The 16,963-nt window shown below is 27.9% G+C and overlaps 1 protein-coding gene and 1 long non-coding RNA gene across 2 annotated transcripts in view; one reads left to right on the top strand and one right to left on the bottom strand.

Annotated features, from left to right (window-relative positions):
* Nucleotides 1-16,963, bottom strand: part of LOC135963550 (uncharacterized) — a 319,480-nt gene that overhangs the window by 61,635 nt on the left and 240,882 nt on the right. The gene's annotated exons all lie outside the window — the stretch shown is intronic.
* Nucleotides 4,691-16,963, top strand: part of Dscam3 (Down syndrome cell adhesion molecule 3) — a 165,678-nt gene continuing 153,405 nt past the window's right edge. Inside the window, exons 1-2 of the mRNA XM_065515462.1 lie at nucleotides 4,691-4,857; nucleotides 8,414-8,666. Of these exons, the coding sequence (XP_065371534.1) occupies nucleotides 4,824-4,857; nucleotides 8,414-8,666 (287 nt within the window). The 5' untranslated portion in view covers nucleotides 4,691-4,823. The remainder of the gene's footprint in view (nucleotides 4,858-8,413; nucleotides 8,667-16,963) is intronic.

Here is a 16,963-nt window from a genome sequence, read left to right as displayed (position 1 = left end):
AAAAAAAAAAAATTTTTTTCCAAAAAATTAAAAAACTAAAAAAAAAATTTTTGTTCACCTAAAAATATTAAAATTTTTTATTTTGAAGTATAATTAGGTATATATAGCTCTCTTACTTGTTTTAATATAAAATAAGCACTATTTTAATAATAGCTCCATCTAAATATCAAATTTTAGTTCTAATTCAAACTTAACCGTTCTAAGTTTTAAAGAAATATTGACTTTTAAATTTACTCCTGTAACATCAGTTGATGTGGAAAGAACATTTTCTATGTATAAACATGTTTTCAGATCCAATAGACAACGATTTTTATTAGAAAATTTAAGTAAATTTTTTTTGGTTAAAAATTATGTAAAAATTTGTTTTTTTAAGAGCATATTTTTTAAATTTTAAGAGCATATTTTAAAGTTTTTACTGCATATTTAAAGCGCCTAAAACGCTTTTTTTAGAGCATATTTCCGGTTTCCCTGGTTATAACAAACATTTAAAAGTCCCCCGTAGTTCATTTAACTAGTTCCGAGACGTCGAAGTAGTTAGCCACTGGGAACTATTATTAGTGAATTTTCAATCCATGCGCTGGTAGGTTTACATTCAATAGTACTAATATTCCAGCATTTGAGAAAAAATAAAAAAATATCTCTCTCAATTTATAGTCAAATGTGCTAATTAGTAAGTCACAGAGTTCTTATTTATACTGCTCTCTATATGTTATCTATCTATATATAAAAATGAAATGGTCCATGTATGTAATGGCATCACGTGAGAACGGCTGTAGCGATTTGGCTGATTTTTTTATTCGATGCGAAATTCTGAGGAGATGGTTTGTAAAGAAAAAAATCTAAAAAATCCGGGTAAAACTCGAAAATTTTTTTTTGACTCCAGTCAACTGTAATAAAAAAAAGCACCCTAAAGTATGCAGTACAAATTTAGATATTTTATTTGCAGGTGTATGTGGGTTGGAGAAACTTGAAGAACTAACATTAGTAAATAACTACCGGGCGAAGCCGTGGCGGTCAACTAGTTTTGAATATAATGTAAGTCTACTCTCAATATTTGAATTTTCTGCATAATCATTGAGTACCAAAATACAAACGGCCACATGCAGCATTACATGTGGTCACCGAAGTAATATATTTTAGAGGATTTTATTTTACTTGAATTTATTATCAAAAACATAAGACCAATATCTGACTATTATTAATTACTGAATACGCTGGTTAATTGTAGTGCAAATGATAGCCATTTAAATACCACTTTTGCAGCCACAGCGAACTAGTTTGTTGTACAAGGTTTCCAATTGGCACTTTTCAAACTGCTGGGTCTCATTATTAAATGCATATGTAAGCGAACGTGTATACCACTCACCCACATACATTCATAAATTAGTAAACATTAGGGCTGAAGTCATTTAATTGGTAATATATGTATATAATATTATTAATATAGACACAATTTTTCAACAAGATCGGTACAGAACTCTCTGAGTTAGAGGGGGTGAATTTGACATTTTGGCCAAGCAGATGTTTTTCTCATCCAAGTAACTTCTTACCTCTTGTTATTAGCAAAATGTGTCCCAAATATTTTAGATAGCTATTTCTTCAATCTTTCGAAAAATAAAAATAAAAAATTTCTAACATTTTTTTTCCAAAATCAAAAACTCTTTTAACTTTTTTTTTCAAAAGTCAAAAGAGTGAAAATTTAATGATGGACTTTGTTATCGAATATTTTTTAACATTATCAATACTTGAATAGTTAACTTTAATGTTATTTTTATGTTTTTCGTATTGAGTTTTAACAATACGATATTAAAAAAATCTACATTAAAACTTCTTTCTTTAGTCGTTTAACAAAAGATTTTAATTATTCGAATAATTCGATTAATTTTAAACGTGTGATCGAATTATTCGAACAAGTTAAAATCTCTTATACGAATTATTCGTTTTATTCGAACAAAAGAAAAATCGTATAATAATTTGAATACCGTAATATGTATATTTAGTTCTATGACTTTTTGATACAATTGAAGCCGCATTTTAAACAATTTAATTGCTAGTGTCCTGTAGCACCTAATTCCAAAATATTTCAAATGATGTGTCCTTCCATACTTTTAGGTACGTTGAAATGTAGCTCATAGTATATTTGAATCACTCTAATGTTCTTCGTATAAACTTCCATACAGCCAGCCACCAGTACGTATGGTTAATATTCGTATGAAGGTGTTTCTGTTTAGTATGATTTTAATGAGCACATATTTGTTGTTGTTTCCCCTTCATTTGTTACTACATTAACCATTCATATGTTGTAATATAATTTTTCTCTCCCTCTTTCTTTGTATTGTTGTTATTTTATTACTTTTTATTACGTTGATGGCTTCATTTGTTTTGTTGTTTTATTTATGTTTTGTTTATGTTGTTGAGTGTCGTCTAACTTCTCACTTTACAATGTAAAGTTTACATCAATACATTTTTTGCTGTTGATGTTGTTTCTGTTGTTTTTTGTACTTTTAGATTGTCATTAGGACTATAGTCTGTCAGTAAATGCTGTCTTGTCTTGTCTGTCTGCATTTCAGTCTGTCTGCCTGCCATTTATTGTTTGGTTGTTTATTATTTTATTGAGTCCTTTTTAAAAAATAACTTCCTTTCCTATTTGTAAGTGCGTGCTTTTTGTGTGAGTAGGCATGTGTTTGTAAATAGTTTGACATTTGATGAGTTGATTTGTGTTGTGTGTGGCAGAAAAGTATATTGTAGTCTGAGCTATTGACTGTTGTTTTTAAATATTTCATTGTTTTCCTTTATTATACTTAAGTATTATTTTCTACTTGGCTTGTGATGATTGTGCCAACGTTAATGTTATTATTATTTTCTATTGTTGTTGTTGCTGCTATATTGCGTTCATTATTATGATTTTATATTTTGTTTTATGTCTTCCTTCACATTGAACTTGTTTTCCCTTAATTTGCAAGATATTTTGCTTTATTTGTAGTCGGAAAAGTTTTTTTTTTTTTTTTATTAAGATATGATTTTTATGTAAAGTGTCGTATCAGGAAAAATAATTTGTTAAATTGTTTGTCTACAAAGTATTTTATACGGAAAATAGCTTAATTTAAGTTAATATTGATAATTTTCATATCAAGTGAAATATTTTAATAAAAAATCTTAAATACTTTAAAGTATTTTTCATTAAATTTGGGTTTATCTATGTTTTTGAGTTGAGTTTATTTATAGTTATTTTAAATATAGTGAACCAATAATGTATAGGTATACTTAATATAAAAAATAACATATAGATATTTTATTGGCAGCATCCCGTTCAAAAATATTTTGACTCATCACTAAATAACACAATCTGGCTTTTTCCTGTTTTGTAGACTACTGATGGAGTTTCACGGGGGATTCGGTCCTTTTAACCATCTCTGTGGAACATATTTCTGATAGTTTGAGGTTTGTAACAATTCGTCTCGTATTTTAGAAGCCGATTTTTTGGTCAGCGTTCTAACTAGAATATGTGCCGCATATTCTGGGCGTTGGCCAATGCTCATTTCAAACGAATCAGTTGCGTTCGATACAGGTTCTCTGTGATGGTCGGGTCAGATTTCAGTATCTCATAACAGACCCAACAGAGAATTATCTTAGCGCCATTGATATTTGTCTCTAGCGTCGATTCGGCTGGTTAGCCGGCCTTCACATATGACCTCTTACGCGTCGGTTTATTGTATATGATTTTATTTTATAGCGTGCAAGCATAATTTCGAACATGCAAAATCGTGTTTCAAGGTGTCTCTGCTTCAATTCGTATGGTACCAAATTTCCCTGCTTTTGAATGAATACTGCTGCTCGCAAAAGTTTTGAAATTTCTGCTTGAGTACCTCCTACTGCCTCCAATTCTTTTAAATTCTATTAAAAGTTATGGCAGAATGTTTTATTCCAAATGTTACTTGTCAATGGACCCCAACATAGATAACTTGGGGACTGTAACGTGTCAATAGATATATAAGTAATTCCTTTAACATGTTTGTTGGCGAGAACTACTATTGATGGATTTTTCTGAATTTTGACCTAAAATATTTCACTTAACGTAAACTCGATTTATAGTAGCTTTTCTCATCGCATTTAGAAAAGTACGACTTCATTTGGCATTAAAACCCTAAACTAAAGTATTAAAATATCTAAACTGCCCAAATGCAAACTACCATAATTTTTGAACCCATGGGTATCCCACTTTGTAATTCTTATACAGTAATTATTAGTCTGTTGTCTATTTGGTATACAAAATTAAGAAAATAAAAACACCCTTTTTTCACATATCCAAGTGTAAAGGACATTTTCCAACTTTGGATGTTCTTTTACTGAGAAGATATGTTCTTTTTGATAAAATATTTGTAAAGATAATACTTAATTCATTCAACTTGTATCACGTTTGTTAAAATGGAATAATGCGTAGTAAAGTTTTTCTATTCTGAACTTTGCTAATTTTACAAAAAAATTTCCGAGATGTCCAACTTTAGACGCCATAAAATGTGCATTTAATAGTAGAATGTAAATTTTGAATTTTAATAATCAGAGATGGTAAAAATCTAACCTTGGTAGAAATAAAATGGAATTACTCGTACGTCTTAAATAAATTATAAATTTACATTTAATTTGAAAAACCACTAATTATTTTGAATTTATTTTCTTCTATTTACAGATTAGTCTCAGGTGTAACAATACTAAATAATAAAATAACATCCTAGAACAATTTTAATTATTAAATAATTAACAATATAAATACCACAAACAATTTAAAAGCCACAATACCTTCAAAACAAAACACATGCACAGAAATGAGTGCATTAGTAACTGTTGCCAAGGCAAAAGGTAAGTTTTCAAACTTATGAACAAAATAAATACACACTTAAAAATATAAATTAGTTGCAAATAATCTTAACACTAAAACTTAATGTTGATATGTATATTTATTTATGTATGTACATTTACACATGTATACATTAGGGTGGCAATTATTTTGCAAAATTTTCTAAAAATCTTGGTCATCTAAAATCCAAATGCTGAAAATTTATTTAAAGTTTCGAGTTTTGGGTAAAATATGTATTTGCAAACAAATTTTAAAAATTAAATATGGAAGAAAAGCAATTAAAATAGTTATTTCGCTTAGACATAGATGTTTAAAGGTAAACTACAGAACATGTCAAACATCGGTATCCCATTATACATAATTGGTTACCAGAAAAATTAAAAATAGATTTTAAAACAAATAATTTCGATTACAATAAATACTAAATGAAGACTTAAAAAATTACGTAGCCTATTTTCCCTCTCTCCTCCTTCCCATAACATATTTCTTAGTGACAACACAATGCTTTGCAAGAGTAGGGGTCAACCCTTGAGTGCTGGTCCAAGAAGAAACAAAAAAAATATTGTCTTATAATAATTAATATTGTGATGAAATTGGATATAAAGTTGTTTTATATGAACCTAAATCCTACTACCAACTTTTGTGAGGATCGGTCGATAATTGATCCTACCGCCACATATAACCCCTATATCAGAAAAATATTTTATTGTCACATATTGGCATACAAAATTCGGCACAAGTTCCGAATCAAGTTGTTCTAAGTACGTAAACGCACAGTGCGTGGACTGAAATAAAAGTGGAAATAAATCTGTAACCTTCAAAGGGAAAGTCCAATGTCCGAATAAAGCTTCCATGGCTATAGAAGACTACATCAGTTAAGTTTTGAATTTCGATTATAACACCAAAGGCTTAACCTCAAGTCTCCAATGTGGGGTACCTCAGGTATATGAACAATTAAATATATGAACTACACCATTTCAGAAAATTTCCAATTCAATTGCAAAAATTCTTAATTATATTTCAGAAATTTTCAATTCAATTTTAGTATATTCCAATTATATTTCGGAAGTTTCCATTTATATTTCAGAATTTTCTATTTGTATTTCAGACTTTTTAATTACAATTTAAAAAATTTGTAATTGTATTTCAGAATTTTCCAATTGTATTTCAGAAATTTCTATTTGTATTGCTATTAGAATTTTCTGAAATACAAATGTATAGTTCTGAAATACAATTGAAAAATCCTGAAATACAATTAGAAATTTTTGAAATATTAATGGAAACTTCTGAAATATAATTGGAAATTTCTGCAATATAAATGGAAACTTCTGAAGTATAATTGGAGTATTCTGAAATTCAATTGGAAATTTCTAAAATATAATTAGAAATATCAGAAATTAAATTGGAAATTTCTGAAATGCAATTAGAGACTTCTGAAATACAACTGGAAATGGTGTAGAATAGATTTACAAAACACATACATAGCTATAATGATGCCGTCATTAGTTTTAAGAAATTAAGGAAGATGGGACGGACCACCATTTGATGGCAGATTATTGGTGGAATCTATGTCGGGATCTTAAGCAGGCTTTTTATACAATAAAATTCTATAAGAAAACATTTTCTACATACTCCCATTGACCTTGTAAAATAAATTTTGGAAAAATATTTTATTTATATGTGAAAATTAAGTAAAATGTGAAGTTGTTTTCTAAATATTTCAGGTCACTTTTAATGTATTTAAAATTTTTTACTAAAAATAGTTCTTTGGTTATAGTTTGTGCATATGTACATTGAAAAATGTGTGAACAAAATTGGATTTGTCAAAGTTTTAAGGGCTAACCTAAAAAAACATAGTTTTGAATATACTTGCAATTCAAGTTAGATATCACAGATTTGACTATACTCAAATGAAAGAGATTTTTAATATACGCGTAGCCTTATAAGTATAATATTTTATCCTATTTTTACCTCTTTTACTATCTGACATTAAAAAAAAAATACTAAAATATCTCAATCGGTTGAAAAGCTATAGAGTTTTGGGCATTGAAAAACGATTCTGAGCTACTGTGAGTCCCAGACAAGAATACAACTTGTATTTTTAATGCGACTTTGATGCAAATAACAAAATACTCGAGAACAAATTTAAAGATATAATTAAAAACTAGAGCAAGTTTGCAGGATATATGGAAGTTTCCAACATTTGCATGTGCCTAAATTGTTTACTGATTCAAAATTTTTAGTTAATTTTTGTCATAATATTCCTGTAAATTTTTTTAAAATTTCAGATCATTAGAGCAAATATATAAGTTTTGATTTAGCCATAAAACTGGCTAAATGAAAATAAAAGAGGCTAAAAAATGACTAATGGCTAAATTTGTTTTTACTGGCTAAACAAGATTGAAAAGGGCTAAATTGGCAACACAGCCCTAATGTAATATAAAAGAACAAACACAGATTCATGGTTACACAATTAGAATTCATGCGATGCAACAAAAAACAGGCAACCTGAAAAAATAAGTATCTAATTGTTGTTAAGTAACAACTTGAACTAAATTCAGTTTTGGTTTCATATTTTCGCAAATGAAACTACTAAATATAAATAAATAGTGTAAAGTGCTCAAGGCATAATGTATATTCACATGTAGATATATACATATATATGCTTTTGCATATAAATGTAGAATTTGAGTACGTATGTATATTCGTGTATATTCTTCATTACATAAAGCGTTCAGGGATGTTGAAACAATTATGTGGCACAGATGCTTTTTATGAATGAGCTTTGTTTAAGGTTAAAACTAAAGAATTAAGAGCATTGTTCATTCCAACAACAAAGAGCTAAGCATTAGTCTTTTGTTTCATTTTTGACACAGCCCTCGCATTTTAATGCACATGCCTGCAATATGTATAATATTATGCTTATAATATGCACTTTATAGTTGTGCTGATTAAAATGATAAAACTCGTTTATGAATTAAAATGGAATTTGTGTGCAGGCACACTTAAACATAAAACGAGCAGCACCAACTAACTACATAAGTAGAAAGAGGAAGAGAATAAGTAAAGCAGAAGCATAAAACAAATTATATATATTAAAATAAAAAATTACATAATTTTTAGACACAACATTTGTTGAGGATTATCTTAAGAAAATACAAACTAATTCTGAATTTAAGTGGGTTTTTAATTTATCACTAAGTTTTACAAATTTTAAGCGGTTGTTTTTCTAACTAAAAACATTTAGACATTTTTTTATCTTCTGTGATAGACTTAGCATTTATTTAAATCAAAAGTTAATTAGCGAATTAAATTTAGTTGGTCTCACTATACCCCACAAGTGAAAGTTGCAACATCATGATTGCTTATTTTTGCGCGTTGTTCTGAAAATAAAACCCATTTAACTTCTAACAAAAACAAAAAAAAAATATAATAAAATTAAATTAAATATTACGTATATTTAGCACATAATTAGCATATGCATTTCTTTAATAATTTCGACTATAATACTTTTTTATGTTTACTATTTCATGTGTTCTCCACTTGGTTTCTTTTCAGCTTTTGTCTTTCTCACCTCATTATCGTTGCTGGAAATTACTTTAGTAACCATAATATTATTACTGCCACCGCCTGTGGTCGAAGCCACAAGCGGCTTACGTGTGCCCACCTTTTTACAGGAGCCACCTTCACGTCTACTCTTTAGCAATGACACTGGAACACAAGTTAGTTGTACGGCACATGGTAATCCCCCACCGGTTGTGTCATGGGTTCTGACCGATGGTACAATGGCTACACAAGTGCCAGGACTAAGGTAAGTAAATGTTGGCATTATGATTTTAGTATAATATGTAAGTTGGTATATTAGGATGGATCACATCGGTGTGGAAACAAAAAATCTAAATGAGATACAAGTCTAGTTTGTTCCAAGATTCTATTTATAAATATTTCTCTTTAAGTTGGCTAAAATTGCAAAATTTGTCCGAACCTAATATTCGGCCAAAAATTCATTGTTAAATGAACTAATAATTTCCAAAATAATTATATAATGTTTCAGCTAATTTTTAGGTCCCCTGGAGCACCCACTTTACTTTGTGGATCCATTAATCTTGTTTTCTTTATTTTGAACTGAAAAGTTTTTTTGAGAGAACAGTTTTTACTTGACAATTCTATAATTTATGCTTTTTTCATTCCAAAAGTTTCAGTATTCGGAAACCGAGACCGAAAACTAGTTCGGACTCTACAAAATACAAAATTCGTATGTTTTTCTAATATAATAAATTAAATTTCAAACATCATAGAATTTATAAAGCCTTCAAATTTAAAATTCCAACAACAAAAAATAGTAAACAATTTTATCCAGCTTTAAAATAACTCCACGATTCACAGTGCTTTGTTCAATGGACAAAAATCAAAAACAAGATCATGTCTTTGATGTTAATGAAATTTATATTTTTCAATAGACAACTAAATAACTCATTCATGTAAAAAATACTATTTTATAAATATCTTTTTTTGTCGTCACTAGAGGTCGCTAAAGTTAGTATATTTTCAACATAAATTTTATGGAGAAAAATATATTTTTTTTAAGGTTAACTAAAATCATTGTTAAAAGTTCGTTTTAAAAGATATAAACCCGCGATTGGCTGCAAATGAAAGGATATGAATGTGGAATTATGGAAAATTACTGTTTTTGTCAAAAAATGTTTAACAGTTTAATCTGCGCAATTTTTAATAATTAACATTTTTTTTATTGTAAGCCTGAAATTCTAAAATTTTGTTGGAATATTAGTAAAATACGTGTTAATCTATTTTGATTATGTTTTACTATAGAATAGCCATAAGTATTGTCTATAAGAAAATGTAATCATTAGTTGTCCTTTCTTATGAAAACTATTAAAATTTTGTTTTTGTTTAAATGTATAAATTACCATTTCGTAAATTTTCAATTTGATGGTTTTGGGAAATAGCTCCAGATTTTTGGGTTTTTAAAAAATAATACCAGTTTTTTCTTTTAAATAACTAAGAAATATTGCGTTATTTAACAAAAGTAGTTTAATGGCATAAAGTGTATTAATAGGTCTTTATTTGGTTCTTGATGTTGTATGTTTTTTTGCTGAAATCAAACAAAATTCCAAAGTTGGATTTAATTTTGAAAAAAAACGTGTTAATCCATTTTAATTTTTCTTTAATTTTTACTAATGCCTATCTCTTATTTATTATAATGTGAAATCATTATTTGTCCGTTTTGACTAGAACTTTAAAAAAACATTGTTTTTGATGGCACCCATAAATAATACATTTTTACAGTAAATGTAAGTAACTCAATAATTTAATATAACCTACATATCCTTAGATTTAGATATTAATATGAGCTTCTGCTGATATTAGGAACACTTAAAGTATAGTCCAACATCCAGTTTCTAATATTACAGCTGAACCATAAGGCCATCAATATTTGAAAATGTCCGTCCATCCGTCCTTCCGAATTTAGAAAATATATAAAATATTTCAGTATTTTTTTTAAAAAAGGATATATGGAAGTTATGTAAATCCTTGCTAGAATTGAAATGTTAATAACTAAATTAATCTAATATTATAAGAGAACAATAATTTCTGAAAATTAATAATTTTATTCAGGTTCATAGGTTTTTTAAGGAAAAGGATGTATGGCAGCCACCCGAATCCTTGCTGCGATTGTAATAAATATTTTCACAAACAACAATAACTTTACTAAAATGATTATAACCAAATTGGTTCCAAAATAAGAAACGATTTTTACGAATTTTTTAAAAAAAAAATTAGATGTTATACAGGATATTGAAATCTTGATGTCTTGGAATTATGAATATCCTTCCGATAAAATTTTCATAAATTTGCATCTAATATTATAAGAGAACAATAATTTCTGAAAATTAATAATTTTATACAGGTTTATAAGTTTTTTAAGGAAAAGGATGTATGGCAGCCACCCGAATACGTGCTGCGATTGTAATAAAAATGTTCACAAACAACAATAACTTTATTAAAATGACTATAACCAAATTTTAAAATGTTAGGAGTATAACTGTGAATTTTATTAAAAATTATATGTTCAGGATATATGGGAGGTACCCGTGTCCTTTCACTGATTTTTTCAAGAATTATATTTTTTCTTAATCTTACCAAAAGGTAATATTCCACTAATTTTTATTCGTCTGCAATAACTCCTTCTATTTTTGTCCATTGCCTATATGAAAACAAAGCACTGTGCGATTGTACAAATAATTTTAATTCAAATAAAAATTTTGTGGATTTAACTAAAACGATTAAGAGTGCTATATTCGGTCTACCAAATCTTTTATATTCTTCATCAAAGTATACTTTAAGAAAAAATTTAAAAACTATTTGGTAAAAAAAATTTTGTGAAAAAATAAATTTTCGTTTAAACATTTTTTTTGTGAGAAATTGGGTGGAAAATAGGTAAACAAATTAAGGTAGTCTCCGATTTGTTGACCGATTTTTTCGATTATAAATAGCAGGCTAAGATGGACTTCAGCGGATCTATTGTCTTCGCTATCTATTACAATCCAGAATATATATACTTTTTGGGGTCGCAAATTGAAAATGTGGAAATTACAAACGTAATGACCAGGGAAACCGGAAATATGCTCTAAAAAAAGCGTTTTAGGCGCTTTAAATATGCAGTAAAAACTTTAAAATATGCTCTTAAAATTTAAAAAATATGCTCTTAAAAAAACAAACTTTTACATAATTTTTAACCAAAAAAAATTTACTTAAATTTTCAAATAAAAATCGTTTTCTATTGGATCTGAAAACATTTTTATACATAGAAAATGTTTCTTCGACATCAACTGATGGTACAGGAGCAAATTTAAAAGACAATATTTCTTTAACACTTAGAACGGTTAATTTTGAATTAGAACTAAAATTTGATATTTAGATGGAGCTATTATTAAAATGGTGCTTATTTTATATTAAAACAAGTACCTAGGCTGTGCCGAATCTTATATACCCTTCACCTAATTATACTTCAAAATAAAAAATGTATATATTTTTAGGTGAACAAAAATTTTTTTCAGTTTTATAATTTTTTGGAAAAATTTTTTTTTTTTTAGGTGAACATTTGTTTTCAGTTTTTTTAATTTTTTAGATATAAAATTTTTTCGAATTGTTATTTTAAATTTAAAAAAAAAAAATCTGTTTTTTAAATTTTTTTTTTTGGTGAAAAGCCATCTACTTTTGAATTTTAAACAAAGGAAGTAAAAACCTGTAACACAACAGCGAAAAATAAGTAAGACAAAATTTGTTTTTGATAAACTCAAAATATGCTATTAAACAGTAAAATATGCTCTAAAAACGCAAAATATGACATAAATATGCTCTTAAAACAAATATGTGCAAAAATATGTATTTAAGGGTAAAATATGCTAAAATATGCACTAACAAATCGATGCCAAAATTCTTAAATAGTTCTGAAACGTGTAAATATCTTATCCATGTGCTCATTAGACTCACCAGAAAAAACATGCATTTGCATATTTTGGTTTCCCTGGTAATGACAAACTAATAAATACTCTTGTCACTCATGGTGAAGGGTATAAATAGTTACTGCATATAATAATCAATATAAACATTTTATTTTGATTTTCAAAGTGTGTCGCGTTCGTTATCGCAAGTATCATATATGAGAATTTTGTTCTATTTCACATTTTCTGCCATGAATACAATTTTTCACAAATACAATTGCGAAAAACCGTTAATGCAGGTTGAAAGCACTACTCATTGCCTTCATTCCCCACTAAGCTTTATTCCTTGAGGAAGTAGGATTTGGTCACAGTGGCCACATCTCTTACAGAACTCATATATGAGAATTTTGTTCTATTTCACATTTTCTGCCATGAATATAATTTTTCACAAATACAATTGGGAAAAACCGTCAAACTGATAGCACAATTCATTAACTTCATTAAGTTTTATTCCTTGAGGAAGTAGGATTTGGTCACAGTGTCCAGATCCCTCAGAGAACTCATTTATGAGATATTTTTACAGTCATATTTTCAAGCACGAATGTAATTTTTTACAAAGAAATTAGGAACAAAATGTTTATAGAGGTTATAAATTTACTGTAAGTAATGTATTTTTTCGTAAAATGTTATTAAATTTTACGCAAATATGTCTATTTAATAATTTTGTTATCGCATGCGATATTTTTTCAAAAATGTATTTAACTCGGCATATTTATCTTCACACACATATAGGAAGATATCAAAGCTTAAGAAAGAACAGTATTTAGTTTATCATTTGTATAGATGAAGTCGAAAACTAATTATATTTTTTTTGTCGCATTCTTGATCTCAGCTTTAATTTTACTAAAATGCTATGGGACATGGTAACAAGAAAACAAATAATTCAAATGCGAAATAATGTCGCATTCTTGTCCATGGAAATTTGAATATATTAAATATCATTAGACCTAAACTATTTTAAGAAACAAAACAGAGGAGTGTACAAAAAAACTCTCTGAAATGATAAATTTCAACTATTAGCAGAATTGAACTTTATTTTAAATAGCTTTTAGAAATTATGTTCCAATTCGATGATTTTTATATTTTGTAGCATGCCACATTTCTTGCATATATGTATATGTTTTTATATACATGTTAGTTTGAAAGTATTTAGCCAAATTATTACTGTTGCTGAGTTTATGAGTGGGTGTTTGTTTGAAATAGAGCATATATAGAGTGTGAAAAAGGCCTTTAACACTAAAATTTTGGGATCAGATGTAATATTTGTTTAATATAAATTCTTAATAACTTTTTTTATGATGTGAGATAAATAGGCAGTAAGTTTTCTAAAGAATAAAAATAAGTTTCTCTAGAAGTTAGAATAGAAACCATAAATCAAAGAACAGAGCTAACACGATACAAAAATTATATAAAAAACTTCAATAGAAACTACAAAATATGTAATAACAAATTTCAAAAATATTTAAAACAAACAAATATTTTCTCTAAAAATTGTGAAAAGGAATTTATCACGTTTGCAGACTAAGCTAGCGATATATATTACTAATCTTTTCTAAAACTATAACTAGTACGAACATATTAATTATTATTTATTTCGTTTATTATTATTATATTTTCTCTAAAAATTGTGAAAAGGAATTTATCACGTTTGCAGACTAAGCTAGCGATATATATTACTAATCTTTTCTAAAACTATAACTAGTACGAACATATTAATTATTATTTATTTCGTTTATTATGCAAATGATTTTAATATTTGAGGCCTCAAATTACGATAAGCCAAACTTCCCTTTACTTTGCTTTAACTAAAGTATGTAATAATAATGTTGGCATAAAATACTAAAGTTTTCCAAAGTGCGAGTGAGTGACGCCTTTTTTTCTGGTAAACTCTACTGGTTTTTGTGGTTGCCAACAAATGATGGTCAAAACTAAAATTTTACATGGGGTTACATGTTGTTGTTAATTTTTTTTTGTCTTCTACATAAAATACATGTGGACATAAAACTACATGCTTTTTGTGGTTTTATACAAAATATACACATACATACATATATATTTTTTTTCTTTTTTGCTTCTAGGTTTTAATTACAAATTCACAATGTTCCTGTTGATGAGTTGTTTTAAATGCACCTTAGAGACACTTGTCAATTAGTATGTTATATTAAAGGAGAACAAAAAAATCATAAAATTTAAAATTTAATAATTTTAAACATCATCAAGATTCCCCTACACCCATCATCACACAAACTTCTTGGTTTTTAACTATTCATTGCTAAATGTCACTTTAGTCATGTTACTTGTCAAATGAATGTTAAAAACACACTTATACAACAAAATATACATACATATGGGCAATTACATGAGTATGTCAACCACGAATGAAAAAAAAACCTTGACACTTTTTTCAAGATGATTTGAATAGGAAAATCACTAAAATTTTAAATAGGAAATTTCCTGGATTCGCACCCAATAAGTATGTAGTATGAAAATAATTTCACTCTGATTGTTATATTGCTATTATCACGTTGTATTTACAGAATACACATATATTTTATTGCAGTATGAGAAAAATCTGTTACGTTCGGAATGTCACGTACGATATTAAACTTTATTTATTATAAAATCATTCAATGATTGTTTTTATTTAAATATGAATGATGGGTATATGAAAAATATTTGGTTGCGCAAATTTTCGCTTATTTTTACATGTAACTCAAAATCACTTCCGTTTTATGTCACGTTTTATAGACAACTATATTTCGAATGTACTTCTTTTTTTTAATGGAACCTAAAGACCAAATTATTTTTCAGATATTCTTATTTTTGCAAAATCAACTCTATAGGCACACAAATGTCACGTACGATGATATGGAATTACCCATATGTACTTGCATACTATTCATAACTTGTTTTTGTTTTGGATTTATTTTAAACAATTGTTTTTCTCATACATATTTGTCTTCTTTTGTCTGCTTTTATGTTGTTTTTCTTGTTTTTGTATTGTTTATGCTGTGTTTGAGTCTCATGTGTTTTTTACAAATTCCTATTATTTTATTGTTTACTAATGTTAGAGGGTAGTGTTAGTGGAGGAATTATAAATTAGAAATGGTGTTTGTAACAAACATAAGTTTCTATTACAATGATTCGTGAATTACTAATTCGAAAAGTGCTCACTAGCAAAACCTTTATTCTCAATATTTCATTACTATTACAAATGATTACTATTTTAAAACTGTACTGTACTATTTTTCGATTTACCTTTCCAAAAATTACCGTGAGTTACTTATTCGGTATTGTAAGCTTTCATATTTTCATACACAACACATCGAAATGGACCAATATAAACAAATATTTATACTAGAGTGACAATCAGTTGTATGGAAAAATAATTTTGTTTGAATTTTGAAGGGTGCCGGGTGGAATATTGTGACACTAGGTCTAAAAGTAAAAATTCTAAGATAATCTAGCTAGGCCTGACTATTTTACGAAAAAGCCTTGCAAAAATAGACATTAATTTATTTGATAAATAAGGAACTAATGAAAATATTTGTAAATAGTTTAGTAGTACAACCATAAAAAATATAGTTGTACATGATCACAACAATAATTTTAAGATTATGGTTGCGACAATCATAATATGTTACAGGTGCAATGCACATGATGGCAGCAAACATATACATATATAATTGTAGTAATTAAGTATATATATGTTGCAATCATTTTCATGATTAAGGATTATACCATATTATGTTGCTTTCAGATTATGGTTATACATGATTAATTATTTTATGAATTCAGTAGTTAAAAAAAATCATATAATTTCCAAAAAATGAATAGTGCAATGAAGAGTATTTAAGATTCTTTACAACGGATTAGAACTTTCTATCTAACTTGTTTATGTTTATTTTGTTTGTGGTTGTTACATCAGCATCATCTTTTCCAGAAAACATTTCCATAAAAAGAGACAATGGACAAAATACAACAATAGAACACATTGATTTTGACAGGTTTAGTGTATTCAGTCATCCAGCCAGTCAGTCAGATATTTATTCATTCATACATTTATGAATGTATGTAAATTTTACATATTTTTGTATGATTTGTACATGAAAACGTGTATGATTGTGTGGGTGGGAGAGCAACACCCAGCAGTTTTAGGAGATAGTACCGAACTAGTGATTTTACCCATCATTTAGGGTGGGAGCTAGTTACTTCAATAGCCACGTGACTAGTCATTTTAACACGGACATGTTCTAGGCAGGCGGTCAATTGTCTCTTTTAGATTACAATGAGACTTTCTAATAGCTGGTCCAAAGTAGGCAACGCATTGGATTCACATACTGGTTACATAGCGTCAGTTACCTTACTAGCTTTGTAACTGGTTACTTGATCAGCTACTTGACTAGTTATTTTAACACGTGCATGTCCTAAGCAGGGGGACAATTGACCCTTTTGATTACAATGTGAATATCTGATAGCTGATCGAAAGTAGTCAACGCTTCTGGTGGGTAAAATAAAGAGCAGTGCAAAAAAAGTTTGAAGTGTCTTCACCATAGGTTACTATGATAAATTAAAGTGACTA

Source organism: Calliphora vicina, chromosome 1 (genome assembly GCF_958450345.1).
Source record: "Calliphora vicina chromosome 1, idCalVici1.1, whole genome shotgun sequence".
NCBI classification, from domain to species: domain Eukaryota; kingdom Metazoa; phylum Arthropoda; class Insecta; order Diptera; family Calliphoridae; genus Calliphora; species Calliphora vicina.
Note: the sequence above shows the minus strand (reverse complement) of the source record. Positions and strands in the feature narration are given on the sequence as shown.